The 16,933-nt window shown below is 45.5% G+C and overlaps 2 protein-coding genes across 2 annotated transcripts in view; one reads left to right on the top strand and one right to left on the bottom strand.

The window, feature by feature from the left end:
* Positions 1–5,655, bottom strand: part of r (carbamoyl-phosphate synthetase 2, aspartate transcarbamylase, and dihydroorotase rudimentary) — a 147,241-nt gene extending 141,586 nt beyond the window's left edge. Inside the window, exons 1-3 of the mRNA XM_075873983.1 lie at positions 5,453–5,655; positions 4,495–4,646; positions 1,543–1,815 (exon numbers count right to left, since the gene is read on the bottom strand). Coding sequence (XP_075730098.1) covers positions 1,543–1,815; positions 4,495–4,600 — 379 coding nt within the window. The 5' untranslated portion in view covers positions 4,601–4,646; positions 5,453–5,655. The remainder of the gene's footprint in view (positions 1–1,542; positions 1,816–4,494; positions 4,647–5,452) is intronic.
* A 446-nt stretch (positions 5,656–6,101) lies between these two features.
* Positions 6,102–12,621, top strand: LOC142771965 (acyl-coenzyme A thioesterase 13-like). Its single transcript, XM_075873985.1, has 3 exons — positions 6,102–6,258; positions 6,530–6,711; positions 12,280–12,621. The coding sequence occupies exons 1-3, from the start codon at positions 6,175–6,177 to the stop codon at positions 12,497–12,499; spliced, it is 486 nt and encodes a 161-aa protein (XP_075730100.1). The 5' UTR covers positions 6,102–6,174; the 3' UTR covers positions 12,500–12,621.
* The last annotated feature ends 4,312 nt before the right edge of the window (positions 12,622–16,933 follow it).

The raw sequence follows: 16,933 nt of genomic DNA on the forward strand, positions 1-16,933 counted from the left end.
AATAATTCCTGTTTCTAAATGACGTATTTTCAGAACAACGTGCACAACACAGCCTGCGAACAAGAATGCGGTACGTTAACAACTAAAAGTGGAAACGCATGCCGTGTTTTTAGCAAGCCAAAAAATGCGACAGGCGGTGGGCACTGGTGTTGCTGTAGAACGAGTTTTGCATGCAAGCCGAGAAACGACCCTGCCCAAAGTGTATGTGTGTATCTTGCACAGTGTGACTGTCAGAGCGTCTTCTGCATCACGGACATGGTTCATAGTAACCATGCTAACGACGCCATCAAAAAGAGCACTAGCTTGGCACTGTGTGAACGCCACCACGAGGTGACATTTCCAGAATGTCTTTATGAGACGCGCGCTGTGACTGAAAGCGGTCTCTCACGTCAGAAGACGAGTGAAATGCAAAAGAGAAAGTTTCTCCTTGTCGTATGCTCAAGTTTTGAACTTTGAGGACCCATAACTTCACTGTCCGTGCACCAATTTTCATCATTTTTGTTGCATTCGTCTTAGTAATCATCGCTACGCTTGTTCTGGAGCTAAATAGGGCTGTTCCAAAAGTGTTGTAGGGCCCACTCAAAATTAAGCACAGAACACAACAAATGAGGCGAAAAATGCCAGGCAAGCATGGAAAGTGCAGCACAGTCACGCAAAAACTGGAAGAGTGGGCTTTCTAGAGAAAGTTGTTAACTATATAGGAGGGCGACTACTTACACAATTCTAGGTCGACCATTTTGTCTTAATCTGAAGTGTGAAGTTGGGCAGTCAATCTAAAATCGAAAACTAATTTCAGTTTAGGTCTTTCTGAGCTTAATCCCCACGCATTCTCGTCAAGCTAGCTTTTCTGCACAGCTTTGAAGCACTGCCGTGAAGCCATCTTTAACTTCGCTTTTTCTGCATACATTGCAAAATTTTTTAAATGAAATGTGCTCGTGCTTCATCTCCCCCTTTTCGCCTTGCTACATTAGGGGAGTCGACATACTTTTGAGTCGACTTACAACCATGTAAATACAGTACAGCTGCAAGGTGCCTACCACATCATGAACCATAACTTTTGAAGTAGGGAAGTGCTTACTACACCATTCTTCCTCATTATGTGGAGAAGCAAGGCACCCGATAAACATCTGAAAGGCATTATGCGCATTCTGTTGATGCTGTGGCTGATGAACTATGGCTCAGTCCTCTGTGATGGGTTGGAAGCTTTAGCCGCCAACTAGTTATGCAATTAACATTGCGTGTCGCCTGGTTCTGGCTTTGCTCTTCTACCATGGTATATTAAAGCTTAATGCAATTTTTTATGCGACACAGCACTTGAATTGCACTATTTTACAAAAGAATTTCAAGCATAGTTGTGATTCTGTGGCAGAATACGTGGCTGCGATGCAGACGGCGTGGATCATTTGATCTTGGATATATATATATTTTTTCTCATTGTGTGTGACAGTATTTTCATTTTCTGACACTGGCGGCAAACAACTACGCCATCGAAATTGGCAGTTTTGATCTCATGACTGCTTTCACTGTAAAGCATTCCCCAACCTGAGATTCCCGGCACGCCTGAGGCGTCAAGCCAGTCTGACAAAGAGCGGCGGGCGCTCCAGTGGCTGTACTTGTCGACACACTCGCCCACGACCAGGCCAGCTGCCCAGATCTTGTGTGACTCAAAGTTGACGGGAATGCCGTGCCCATCAGTCTCCTCGGTGCTGGGAACACCGTAGTTGCCAATCAGGGGATAAGTCAACACGAGAATCTGCCGGCAGTACGAGGGGTCCGTGAGCGACTCCACGTAGCCCACCATGCCAGTCTGGAACACTGCATAGTTGGGAGGAAAAAAAACACGGCATGGTGTAGATCAAGGGCGTAGTGTGACATTCCACAAAAAAAGCTAGTATTGTCAATGTCAGAAAACAATTGCAGGGTGCGCACAATAGGACTGCCATCCTGCGAGGGCTATTGTGCCTCACTTTGTTGTCAGCTGCTTTCAAGGTGGGTCTGGCTGCTTAAGGCCAGGAATAGTTTTTTTCCTCAGAGTATATGGACTCAACTCATAAAGCACCCACACCATTTAAATATCTGCAGTGCGACAGGCCCTCACTTTTAAATGGCACTTTCAACGTCACCAAACCTTAAAGGGGCCCTGCAACCCTTTTTGAGCATGGTCAGAAAACGCTGCCGATCAGTAGTAGGGGCTCCCAACAACACACGAGCCAAATATTATAGCACAGTATGCGGCCTGGAATTCACAACAAATTATCAAAGTCAGCTAAAAATTGATTTTTCTTTTCTCGACAAATGGCGGAATATGCCCAAAAATCCCGCAAGAATTCTTCATCTATCAGCGATTGGCTGATTTATACATGGCACCCTCGCTCGTTACAGAGATCGCTGCAAGAGGCTGCGACTTGTCCACGCGTGCGCGCCCTATCACACCAAAAAAGCGGCGCACTCAAAGAAAAAAAAAAGAAAGAGTGCTCAACGCAACGAGGCGCGTGTGACTTTTTTCTGTGGCCCTGCCATCCCTCCCTGCGTAGCTTCCAGCGCTTTCGTCGAGAGAATGCAATTGCAGCATGCAACAAACATTTGTAACTCCACTTGCACTGGACGGATTCCTGAAATTTTCGCGGCATTGAATTCGTGAGGCAATAAGCTTTTCCACTGAATTCATTCCGTGGTTACTTGAAAAAGCGTTTCAGGGCCCCTTTAAGTGCACGTCTTAAGCAGCGTGGGGCAGTAGTTCATTCAAAACTTTTTGGCGAATCTTTCGACGTGATGGAGAGTTGGATACAATTAACAGTGCTAGCATTATAAATAATACATTAAAGCATTTACGATTCCACTTTGGCATTACCGAACACAATGCCACAAACTACAGTAAAAAGATTACAAAAATGTTAATGTCAAGGGTTTTTTTAAACCGTAGAGGATTGCCAAGAGATGGTGGTGTTTTATGTGTAATTTGTGGAATGTGTGCATCTCACGAATCGTCTTGTTGCAGCAATACTTAACGAAGACCTGAAAAAGCAGTAGTTGGCTTTTTGCAAGCAAGTGAAGCCAGACAGGGCACATGAGCGACACATAGCTTGGCATGGGCAGCTTGATTTGATGACAATACATTCAGTATAGATATTTTTTCTTTACTTGTTATCCTATGTGTCAGGAGTAAAATTTCAGCAGAAATCTAGCTGCCGTCACATGTGCATCTCTTCGTTTCCTTGTTTGTTTGTTTTTCCTTGCTGTAATACAATTTTAGTCAAAACCAACTCACCCAAATTTTAGCATCACCGGTCAAGCATTATGACATTAATTCAACCTTAATTAAAGTACACTTGTATTACATGGGACCCACACACTAAAGGCAACATTAAAATAACGAAGATAATCCAGAGAAAAGCTGTTATCTTTAAATGCACCGATTCCCCCACAAAGCTCATGATAGAAAATGACAATTCGCTGCTTCAAACGCGCCGCCACGTGCTTTGCCTCAACTTTCCACAATTACTAATTCGCTGCTTCAAACACGCCGACACGTGCTTTGCCTGAACTTTCCACAATCACTTATTAATCATGAAGTATCCATAGAGCTCGCTTTATGCGTCGCCCCTGTCCACGAAACGTACACATCATTATTACACACACGCATTAACCCCTCATTTTGCTAGGACAGATACTTGCAAATGTTCCTCCTTCCCTAGAACAGAGTCGGAGCCCAACTCCACGGATGAACCTTCCAAAATCAGCTCATCACCCATGCCTCATGTGGTGTTTGAAAATGTGTATAGTCTTTGTATTACCTTATTCATGTCTTCGTATTACATTGGACTTCTTGTATAGATATCAAGGGCCCTTTCTGCATTATGTTTGAGGTCTTTTACATTGTTTGGACTTGCTGTATTGATATTTTGCACTGGACTTCTTGTTTGTATGCAAAATAAGAGCCCTTCCAGCTGGGATGGACATGTGGTCTGCAGTATGCTATAAAACTTTTTTATTTAAAAAAATTCTGCTATTTTGACAGTTGGATACTAAGTGCTGGACTTGCTCAACATTAAAGATCCTTTGAAGTAATTATGAGAACCTGAAATGATTGGGCTTCATGTCCCAATACAAAACACAAGTGTTGACAGAGGGAAATATTTTCCTGGCTTTTCGCCTGACATGTTACTGAACACACGTAGATTTATTCAAGCTCGTGGCCCGAAAGAATAACATCAGCGCTTTTGTGGCGCGTAAGTGTTGAGGATTCAGCATTTTCCAGTGCACACATCAGGCCGCACATGTGCAGAAATGTGGGCGAGGTCAGAGAAGCACGCGACTTCTAGGCTGCGACAGGCCAGACTTGAATACAAATTGAAACAGTGGGGAGGGGTACGTCAGGAGCAAGACAGCAAGCACCACAGGACGAGCGCCGACTTCGAACGGAACTTTATTAGAGGAAGCCTCATTCGTACACAGGGCTGGTCTTGTTGAGGAGTGGAGAGACATCAAACTCACCGACTTCTCCGGAGATGCACCGCGGATTTCCGAACGAGACGCCCCCGTACGCGGTCCCATCTTCGAGGATGAGCTGCGCGGGTCTTCTCTTTGGCGCGGTTTCCATGGCCGTGCCGTGAACGACACCGCTGCTTTCACGCTCCTAGGGAAATCTAAAGAAATTTACTCAACGTCAACGAGAGCATTTGGAAGCACCGCGTACACACCGAACAAGCAGATACCGCAATTTCTACCTACGCTGGACGAAGCACAACGTTTTCGTTTAAAGTGCAGGTCTTGCTGCGCTATGCGAGGGACGCAGTCAGGCGTCCGAAGAGATGCTGAGCGTCAATTCTAAACGAATGAACGAAGCTCAACACCGTCTAGTAAACGAGTCGCCTGAACAACGGCCGATGGTATTTGTAGCCCAGAATCCATGGATCATACCCACTCTGGTGGATTGGCCAAGAAAACATATAATCTCATATGGATAATAACTGCACTATTGCTAACAACAAAAAACTTCAGCTTCATTACCCTCTTCTCATGCTGAGCGCGGGAGAGTTGGCGTGGTCAGCTCTCGCTCGCTAACTTAAATCCCAGTGAAAGTTTAGAGCCAAGGCGAGTTTCATTCTTAAGATACGTTTTATTCCTTTTTTGAAAACGGCTGGGCAAACGTTTTCTCGCTGCACAGTCGTATAAAATAATAAAACTGGCACGAATAACGACTGGTAAACCACGGTTACGATGTGCACACCGCTCGAGTAGCCTAGCTAGTTGTCTGGGTGTAGACAGAAACACCCCATCACTAACGTTTGCTTCTAAGAGCTGTTAGGCGTGAGAAAAATGACTGACAGTGTCTCAGTCTGGTGGACCAGCGGCTAGCAGGGAAAAACTGAAGCCAGAGCACATGTGCGGCGCGCATGCTTGCATAATGCCGGCACTGCGCAAAGCTACGGAATCGGCAGAGAGCGCTTACCGCTTTCTTCTCCGCGCACAGAAAAGAAACAACGGAGGCTGCAAGAGCCTGCAGTTCAAGCGTGTGGGGTGAGGTAGGGTCTCCGAACTCGACAAATTTTTCACCGAGGCGCACACCAAAGCGGCATTGTTTATCGGAAAACACGTGTGCCTGATTCAAGTCGAGCTCTGCGCCGCCGGCTGACACGCTTGCTCGAGGTTTCAGTCAGTTACCACCACGTGGCGCCACTAGACTTTTTCGCGTCAAGAAGTCAGCTGATCTGGCGCTCTTTTCCAGACTGAATTTCCGCGCGCTCCACGCTCATTCTGTTTAGAGCCCTCCGTGGTTTAGAGTTACTGTATAAGCTAACTTGCTATGATACCTAAAGGTATAATATACAGTAACCCTAATTCTGTTGTGTGGAAAATGTGGCAATTTTGACGTGCATCTGGTTCTGCCATCATGAGCTTCGTTGGCAGTCTGACGCACTCAATCTGCATAAGCATAGCCTTCAAGACTGAGTCACTCGGGCACTGATTTGGACTCTAGCGTTTCATACAATATGTGTTGAATACAACCGAGAACAGACAAAACAAATTTTAGAATCGTGTATTTTTTGGAGCTTGTCTTTGCCTTTCATTGTCTACAAAACGTCACATGGAAAAGCGAAACCAAAAACGACCCCTAGCGCTGTCTCCTCCGCAGCTGTTCCACAGCAACCGAAACCGGTGGCAGTAAACAACATGGCAGCGTACACGCTGGACGGTGTGCGGCAACTCCTGCAGCGTGTCGTAGCCGGTGGGACGTTCACGAGACACTTCGAAGCGGTGAATACATTTGCGCATTTTACGAGACAGCTCTTCTATCTTCAAGTTCATTCAGCAGTGTGTTGACCATGCTACAATAATCACGGGGCCGCTCTTGCACTTGGAGTTGTACTTGATTCGCGATGGATGAAGTGCTGCTTCATTGCTGCTTTCCTACTGTTTCCGTCATTAAATTCGGCCCATATAGCAGGTGGGATATAGCCTCGCGTACGTGCTGATCTTTCAGAAATGAAGTGTTCTCAATCTCCGCGTCCCTTTCTGTTCTTGACAGGTCCGTATCCTTTCGGCAGGCGACGGAAAATGCACCGCCGAGGTCACGGTCAACGAGAACCTTATAAATAGCCTTGGAACTATGCAAGGGAGTTTCTCGGCCAGCCTGGTCGACGTGATCAGCACGTACGCGCTCCTGACCCTTCGCAATGTGCGCAACGTCAGCGTCGACATGAACATGAGGTATACGCTTTCAACGATTCTTGTCGGCAAGCAGTCGACGAACATCCAGCGGCGTAGTTCAGGACTGCGTCGCACGGCGGGCCTTCAGAAACATTGAACTATATACCTCGGATGTATGCATTGAGGGGCAAGGAAGTTCATAACAAATATGGATGGGATAGTGGCGGAGTAGTTCTTCAGAGTATAGAAGCCGAAACAACTAGGATATGATATCGTAGGAAGCAATAATGGCCCAGAAGAATTCGACATCCTACCAGTGACGACAGGGAAAGCAGTATAAGTAATGCAAAGAGACAAAGCCGCTGGTGAGGTTAAGGTAACAACGGACCTGCTGAAAGATATATGGCGAAGAAACTGTGTTGGAAGTACTGGTCACTTTATATAGGAAGTGTCTTTTTACTAGAAGGGTACCAGAATCTTGGAAGAATGGCAACATCATCTTAATCCATAAGGAAGGAGACGTCAAGGACTTGAAAAATTACAGGCTGATCAGCTTACTAGTTGTTCTCTACTAACTCTTTACAAAAATTATAGCTAATGAAATTAAGCCGACATTAGGGTTCAATCAGCCAAAGGACCATGCAGGATTTCGTACAGGCTACCATATTCATTCTATAAATCAGGTAATATAAATATTTACGGAATACAAGCAACCCATATACACAGCTTTCATAGATTACGAGAAAGCGTTTGGCTTGGCCGAAACACCAGCAGTAATGTAGGCACTACGGAATCAGGCAATACGAACCCTACATAACATACTGGAAGAAATCTACTGTGGATCCACAGACACCACAGTTCTCCACAAAGAATTTGTGAAAGAATCGCCAATAAAGAAGGGTGTAAGGCAGGGACACACGATCTCACCAATGCTATTCACCGCGTTCTTCCAGGAGGTTTTTCAGGGCCCTAGATTGGGAAGAGTTGGGGATAGGAGTTTATGGATAGTATCTTAGTAACCTGCGATTCGCTGATGTCATTGCCTTGATGAGTAGCTCAGGTCAGGGGAGGAATTACAGTTCATGATTACTTAACTGGACACGGAAAGCGGAAAAGTAGGTCTGAAAAAAAAATATGCACAAAACTTAAGTATTGCGTTACAGTCTCGGCAGAAAACAGCGCTTTGCGATAGGTGGAAATACGTTTGAAACTGTAAGGGAATGTGTCTACTTAGGACAGGTAGTAGTCGTGGAGCCAAACCATGAGAGTGTAATAATTCCAAGAATAAGGATATAGGGTGGATCACATTCGGCAAGCGTTCTCAAATTATGAATGGTAATCTGCCACTAACTCTCAATGGTAAAGCACATAACTGTTGCATCTTGCCAGTATTTACCTATACAGAGCAGAAACCTTAAGACTTACAAAGAGGGTTTAGCTTAAATTGAGGACGACGCAGCGAGCGATGGAAAGGAAAATAATAGGTGTAACCTTAAGAGACAAGAAGAGAGCAGAGTGGGCCATGGGACAAACCGGGCTTAAGGATATCATAGCTGAAATCAAGAAGAAAAAAGAGACATGGGCCGGGTACCTAGGCAGGTACAGTGGGTATCTTGCATGTGTTGTGCCGTAATGGCAGAAGGAGAATGGGTACGTCTGGAACGCGCTTGTTCTTCAGCGTCATGGCGTGTCACGACGGACGGTGGACATGGCTTGACCCTAAGAAGTTTCGGCCCTAAAATCACGCTTTGGGCCCGCACAGCTGGTTTCACGGAACCTTCGCCTATACAAGGCTGACTGCGCGGGGGGCATCAGTTTTCCTCTGTGACGTGACTATCGGCGGTAGCTTGAGCAGGTGTTGCCCACTGCCGTTATATCCGTACACTAACAACGCGATTGCGGGGGCCGACCACGCCTTTCTGAAGACCCGCGGCCGTTTCAGGTGTTCACAAATGCCGTTTTCACTCCCTTGTGTGTCGTGCTGGGTGCTCTCCGAGGATCGTCCGAACTAACCGGGTTGCGGCCAAATATATGACCGATATTCACGATGGTTTGATGGCATGAGAAATTACATATGCTTGGCGGAACCAGACCACACGTCCGCATTATCCGATTTTATGAATAAAGAGGCCGGATGTTTTGCATCGCCACAAAAGATTGGAGATGTCGTGGTGAATGTTCAGGACATGGCCCCAATTATGTTTACTCCGCTCGTTACGCTGTGCGCGTACTATACCTCTGTCGTATACGGAAAGCTCCAGCTCAGCGTACTTTTTTGTATATTTGGGTCTTGCATTAGCGCGCCTGCATTATTCTTTCGGAAACCACTTGCGTCGGAGACCACCTGCGTCGGATTCATAAATTGCGTGGAAAAGTCGAACGCTGCATTACGATTTGACAGCTTCATCAGAGCAAGAGTGCGCAGTTACACTGTTGTGTGCTTGAAGAGAGCCCGCGCGCTTCAGGTTCATCAACTCGCGTCATGCCGGAACGAAACGTCGCATGAGTAACAAAAAGTATAGCTGTAGTAGAGAATGGTATAGGCGCGTGCGGCGTTTAAGTCGTGTGAACAGCGATACTCACACGACCTAAATCTCACACATACACGAAACGTCCAACGCTTTACCGACGAGTTCATCAAGGTGATCACGAAACAGTAACCGGGGCACTAGCCGGCATTTCGTGCGTGTAATTATTTTATGTATTTATTTATTCAAAACACCTGAGAGACCCAACAGGGCATTGTGTAAGGGGAGCACAAAAAGAATAGATACATGGATATGCACAACTTGCATACAAACAATAACATAAAAAATTGTCGATGATTATACAACTCCTAACAGCGATAATGATGAAAAAACGAAAAATAATAGTTTTAATACAGTGGCAATGGAAAGCAGATCATTATACATGTTAGATATTGACGTAAGACGAGCTATTAAAAAGTCATCACAATCAGCAAAATACTTTCCATTATTCAAAAGAAAACATCGCTCAATATTACACAACATAATCGAATGGCATGGTAGCTTTCAAACCTTCTAAAAGTCTTTAAAATATAGAAAAAATGAAAGAAAAAATAATATAACCCAAGAAACTAGCAGTTATCAAACGCGTAAGTGGAGAACTTGATATGAATACGTAGCTTGAACATGACGTCACTCTTGCTGCGGTCCTACTGCGGCGGCCATATATGTATGAACCGCCCCTCAGACTATAGCCGCCCGTGCGAGCCGTATGAATGCAGTTTTCAGAACGACGGAGCCGCACTGCCACTGTCGCTATCTTCCTCGCCATCGTTTTTTTTTTTTTCTCTGCATCATGCCGCCGGTTGGCACAAGACAGCCGTCAAATGCGGCGTACCAGTCGAAGTTCCTAGAAGCGCGTTCTCGCTACGAGAGAAGGGCGACAAAGTGTATTCGTACACACTTCGACCCGCAACGTATACTACTTCAAATATCTCTGCCATCCCAGAGGTGTCGAATGGTGGCATCGTGAACTATTTGGTTTTCAGCACCGATACTGTAACTTAGGTGAATTGAAAGCTTTGAAATCGGTGGAAGCGCACATTTCACCAGCGGCTGGGAAAAAAAGCCTGCCTGCTAAGCTGCTTCGCGACCGTATAGTGATCGTCGTTGCAAAGGTAAGTTTAATGGTTCAACAAATTTATACATACGCCAGCCCCGAGTTATGAAATATCGAGGCTTGAACGCTGCCTGATAAACAAGTGCTGATGTTTGCGCTCGTGTGCTCAGATTTGGGTGAACGTTAAAGAACCCCGGGTGGTCGAAATTTCCGGAGCCCTCCACTACGGCGTCTCTCAAAATCATATGGCGGTTTTGGGACGTTAAACCCCGCATGTCAATCAATGATGTTTGAGCTCAATTCTCACGCGAGTACGTCGAGGTGCTAACATGGCGACGCGTTTTTCGATCGCGCCTGTCCGTTTGCGTGTTGCTGCTTTGTCATAAACATAGATGGGTGTACGTGTGTGTGAACGTATACATAGTACTGAGAATTTAGTCACTGCGTAGGGACTGACATCCAGCGGTAGCCGCATTTGTATTCTCTGCACGAACGAGTGCCTTGATCTGGTTCAGCAGCAGAAATGCTCGATGAAATTTCGAATTGGCAGAGGGGGAAAATGAACGATGAAAGTGGAGGTGTACTCATTCGCGTAGGTCACGGAGGATTTGCTCGGGACAGAAGGTTTCGTAATGCAGCATTGTTTGCTCCTTTTTTGTTGTTAACAGGTGAACGGGCAGTGGTGGCATCGGTGGCAGCACACGTCCCGCTGAGCTGCTGCGTTCGCAATCGTCGTGTCGGCATTTAGATCGTTGGCGACGTTCGAATTTTGCTTGGTCACTTATCGTGACGCATGCTTTTCTTCGCGCTCATGCCACGCGGCGCCTGTGTGCTTGGAGCCGTAGCCGAGTTGCAGAGACCCCCCAATCTGGGTTTGTCTCGTCGAACAACGCGGACGGCTTTCCTCGAGCACGAGAGTATCTACGTTATTGTCATAAGGCTTCCGCTTTCAGCCGCTTACCTTCTACGAGCTCCACACGCGCGAACATTGTCGTTTCGTTCGTCCAAACGCGCACGCTATTTTTATGCGAGCCAGTCTTCCGACGGTTCGCGCTGGGCATTTTTGTACGCTCGCGCTAGTCTTCAATAAGCTTCAGTATAAGAAAGGAGCTCGTATTAGTGGGCTGCGCAGCCTTAAATTGCGCGCATAACCATCGCGGAGGAAGAAACTCGTTGGTCTAACGAGACGCGACTGAACAAGGCCTGACCACGGTTCATAAAGATAGTCGACTCGCTCCCAGCAGTGACGTCGAGTGACGTATAGGTGCAAGCTATGTATAAAACCTAGCAGTTAATCCTGGAAATGGGTGATTAGAAGGTGCCGGAATTTTTCTCGATTGCGTTCAGCTACAATTTCATCTGGATGGCCGTTACACATGCGGTTGACGCGGAGGAGTGCAGATGAGTTAAAAATGCATGTTTTGCCGTAGATGCGTGTGAATAAAAGAACATGATTGTGCAGTCTATTTGATGTGAATGCAGAAGTTTGCAATGTTATAGGCAATGACTTTGATTTGTGAACGTATTTACGAAACAATGAAATGAGGTTTATATTATGATGGCTGCTCTCTCTCTCTCACACACACACACACGCATATATATATATATATATATATATATATATATATATATATATATATATATATATATATATATATATATAACGCAAGAGATGTGGTGGCTGTACGATCAACCATGTTTAATAGATTCCTCACCACTACTGCACCACATCGTTCTCGTGAGGTTCGTCACACGTTTCTCACATCTAACGTCACACACACGCACACACTTCAAGTGCATGTTCTTATAATTCTGTTCACTTTGATAATATTGAAGCACGTGATGTTGCTTAACAGCGGCGTTCACCCACGCATATTGTAGGTCGTTAGAATTTTGTTGTGTAAGAACACGAATTAATAATTCATTATTTCTAGTGAGAATATGACAGATGTTTACAATGAAATAGCAGTGACGATCGCGCAAACCGTCTGAAGACCGTCAAGATCTTTTCTTTGATTCGACGGCCTCGTCTTTCTTGCGCAGCTACGTCGACAAGGCGGTTCTCGGGGACACTGTGCTGGTGGAGGCGATGACCACGAAGCTGGGCGGTAGCACGGCCTTCCTCACCGTTGACATCCGCAACAAGAAGACGGGAAGGCTACTGGTCAAAGGCCTGCACACCAAGCACCTGCTCAACACCATGGACTACTTGGGCAACAAGCTGGAAAGCGGCGCCACTTCGTCCTCCACTTCTAAGGCGTGATCCGTGGTCACCTCGCTATCTCCTGCTGTTCACCGTGTTTTGTATTTTCATACAGCTGCAACTCTGTTAGGTACATAAATAAATTGTGACAAGAGCCCGTCGACAATGCGGGTATGTGTCAAGCGAGAGCGTGATGTGTGTCTTCCCAATCGCCTGCATATCGGTGTTTAGCATCGGTGAATCACGAGACCTAATATCCAACGCACGAAGAAACACCATCGCTGTCAACCACAACACTAAATAATGATACCGCGACATGTTGGGTCTTTCTGTAATCACATGATTCCTGTAGAAAGCACATAGCAGCCTCACACTTTGTAGTGTCGTTGCAACGGCTATCCACAACACCGTGTGACCTGGTGGCAGCAGGGGCGTAGCCACAAACGTTCTTAGGCAGGGGGTTGGGTGTTTAACCACATCTTCATGTACGCTGGTGCTTGTGTTTGTATGCGTATGTATATATCATAGATAAACATATGCAAAGTTGGAAAATTTCGCAAAAAGGTCCCTTGACGGCGCTAGTGAGGGCCCGGGTGGACGCCGGGAACGAACGTGCCTCCAGAAATTTGTCTGTCATAGAGTGCATCGTACAAAACTGGCAATCGACAACACACGCATGCCAGGAGTCACTAACATAACAACGTTCTTTACGGATAATATGTCTGGCTCCGCTACTGATGCAACAGCAACCACCCATTGACACTGAAGGCCGAGGAACACCAGTTGAGTTTTTTTATTGTGTCTCGTGTTGTATACGTCTTGTATACATACGTTCTTGCTTAACTGCTACTAAATTACTTATATATTATGGGGAAGTCACCACGGCTACGGGTACCCATGCAGCGCCACATACATCTGCTGCGGAACTCTTTTACTTAGATGCCTCATCGAGCACAAAATTTGACCGTCGGTGTCCCGCGGAAACGGGAATGAGTGACGCAAAAAAATCAGCCTCACGTGACGATGGCACCAATCACAAAGTTTGCGACGTCATTATGACATAATGACGTTATTGTGACGTATCGTCACACGATGGCGTCATCACATGACATTGTATCTTAGTCCATGGGCTCCGAGATGGCGGGCGCGCGGCTTGTTCGTCCGTACCAGTCGCCGCGCTCCCCAGAAAAACGAACGTGTATAGCCTTGCGCACCCTGCTACCGCGAGAGGGCGCATTCACTGTGGATATCAGTGGTGGCGAACACCGCGGAAGAAAGAGCGCACAGGACTCCAGCGTGTGCATGTTTTTTTTTTTTTTTTTGAGAACCTCTGCTAATACCTTCTGGCTGCAATGAAGGCAAGTAGTTTATTTTATTTTACGTCATTTGTTTTGATCTAATTTACCAAAAAAGCATGACAACTGTTGAATTTCCCTTATATATATAATTGTAAGAAGGTATCAATTCGTCTGTGGTAGTATCAGGGGTATAGGGGTTGCTCAGGGGTATAGGGGCAACAGGGGTATAGGGGTTGCTCCTTTCAGGGAGCAATTGCATTGCCACTCCCATTACTCTCCTAAAAGGAGTAACTGCAGAGAGAGGAACCGTTGCTCTCCTTTCAGTTCCTCCTCCGGGGGATGAACAGTTACTCCCTCCAGTTCCTCCCTGCAGACCAACAGTTACTCCCACCAGTTGCTCCCTGCCGACCAACCATTACTCCCACCAGTTGCTCTTCTAAGAGCAACAGTTACTCTTTACCGTTCCTCCAACGTGTTCGCAGTTACTCTCTGAAAACCAACTGCACATGCTTCCAGTTACTCCTTGGGGAAATGAGTATCTCGAGTATGCTTGTCACACGCTTAACACATGGCGAGAGCTCCTTGGAAGAGCACTGCTTGGGTGCTTCTAACACAAAAAGTGGACAATATCGAAGGAAAATAAATGCTTTATTGTTCTTTTTATGAGGCGACGTGTGACCACACGTAAAAGTAGACTTCGCCACACCACAGCCAGCACTAAACAAACACCATAATACATCAAAGGTTTTCTGCGTCATCCGTGGAAAAACAATCTTGAATTTTTAGCATAGGGCAGTCTGTGTCATCATTGGTGAGAGAAGGGCAACTTCTCCAATTCTGAAGAACTCAAGTTTCGCAGCTGGTGTTTCCATCAGGCTAGCGCAGCAGAACGTCACCGCAGGCATATGTGAAGCATCTCACTGCTGCAAGAAAAAAAATAGAAGTGTGAGGTTAAACATGCCAGAATCAATTCATAACAATGAGTCACACACACTGCAGCAGCGCTTACATTCTAGGATGTCTACTGCAAAACGAAATGTGAAAAAAAGGAAGGTTCGGCCAAACGTTACTTGGCAAGCCATATAAATGCTGATGTGGTAGACGCTCTTCACATGATGTCTCAGACAGCAATATTCTGGAAGAAAATGTGCAGCACCTCAACAAGGCATATTTGTAGCAGTTAAAGATACCCTTAGGTTCAGTTAACTTGTTTCCTATACACAGCTGAGTGACATTTCTATGAGCCCATTCACCAATGGGCATTCTAAATGAGGTCATGTGTGTGGCAAATAACACGTACCGTCCGCTCATGTTAAAATACTTATTTAGCTCGTGCACATAGTTGCTCTCAATTCCACTGTTCTATCATACGCTGCTGCGTCTTGAATTGTGCAATACCTGTAGGCACAAGCCAAGCATGCAAAGCCTGCTTGAAAGCAACCATTTGCAGAGGCAACATGATAATTTTCAGTATATTTCTTTGTACCTGACGCAAACGGCTGGACAAAACTATAGACAAATAAATGTAGACCGTGCTACCTTCAAAAAATGCTTTAAATTTAGAAAACTAGGGTGCATTTGTTCACTCGGTTGACGAGTCACAGTCACGAGATATGTAAACGAAGCAATATATCTTAAGGCATGCACAGATATTCTGATTCTTTGTTTGACAGTGTCACAGATAGCTTGCCAATACATATATATTTGAGAGCAACAAGATGTGAAGCTTTTATTAGCTCAACGTCTTGTTGGTTCACAGCCAAACAGGTTACTGCTTGTTAGACAAATTGGAATAAGCACACCACGGTTTCCAAAAAAAAAGCATTATTAGAAGTTAGCTCCCGGTGTGAATGTCTGCCTATTTATTTTGTACCGCCTTCTACATGTGCCACAAAGACATTTGTTGAGGATGTGCTACCAGTCAAGCCAAGATCGCATACTTGGTCAATGTGATGGAAATACAAACATTAGAAACACTGCCACCTCTAGTAAGAGCATAACACTTCAGTATCTTGGACTAGCAAAGAGGTGCACAAGAAAGTTAAGCCCACTCTTGCGGAACTTTGAACGCGAATATTTCAGAGTGGGGGAGGTCAACATGCTGAGGCACTTTTAAACGCACGAAACATCTGCAGAAAACAGGGTAAAGGCAAGTCAAGAAACGCTGTTATGAAGGCCTGCGCATGGACTTTGTGAATCTAGGCCCAAGTGTTATGCTTTGTGCAAGCCAAAATCCATGTAAATAGGGAAAGCATACTTTTAGGAGTGCCAGCGTAAACAAATCTTGGCAGTTGGCTTTTTAGTACAAACAGCAATCCCTGCAATGAAAACATAAACATTTTATCTTAACGGTAACAGTGTGAGCACACACACGGGCCAGCGGAGCCATGTCGAATTGTCAGTGCCAGTGCAACCATGTGGCATAATGAACTATTCTCTGGCCAACACATGCACAGTTTGCCCCTAAAATGCGATGCTTTCATATACGTAGTACAAAAAGTCTCCACTTACCAAAATTCACTTGCTTTCTGTACTTTAGCATCGTTGGGAGCATCTTTATCTGCAGTATAACCAAATTTGTGTCATATCCCTGAAAAAAAAAAGCAAAAAGACATGCATCAAATATTGTTTCATTTGGTAGCAGTGAAGTCAGGTTAAGAACAGCCAAGTGGGAATCAGCCTAATTATGTGCACGCGGCAAATCCCAAACAGCGTTATTGAGGTTGTCGAAATTTTCGTCGATTGGTATTAACGTCGATATGTGACTTCAACGGCATGCCAAGTTTTCACAGCGCATAAAGATTTCATGATGCAGAATAATGACAGCGCTAACGAGAACATACAGCATTTATGATTGTCTTTTACAATATTCAGTTTTGCTAAGGTTTTGCATCACTAAGGAAATCTGAAAGATTTGGGTCATTCCTTCTCCAATTGTTCTGTCAATATGTAAACAGAACATGTAAACTGCTCGCTTGATGGTGCGCTTATAAAATAGTACGTTCAGCGCAGAGGTGAAGCAAGTGACGCAGTGATGTGGGCAGATTTTTTTTTTTTAGGCGTGCGGGGAGGGGGGGGGGGGGGTCCGCTTATCTGAATAGGCCGGGCAAGCGAATGTGGTCGTCAATTTGGGCTCCCTACGCCCGGCCTAAAAAAATTCTGTGCGCAACCGCCTGGCTATGCCAGTGAAGTGATG

The sequence above is a fragment of the Rhipicephalus microplus genome, chromosome 9 (genome assembly GCF_043290135.1).
Source record: "Rhipicephalus microplus isolate Deutch F79 chromosome 9, USDA_Rmic, whole genome shotgun sequence".
NCBI classification, from domain to species: domain Eukaryota; kingdom Metazoa; phylum Arthropoda; class Arachnida; order Ixodida; family Ixodidae; genus Rhipicephalus; species Rhipicephalus microplus.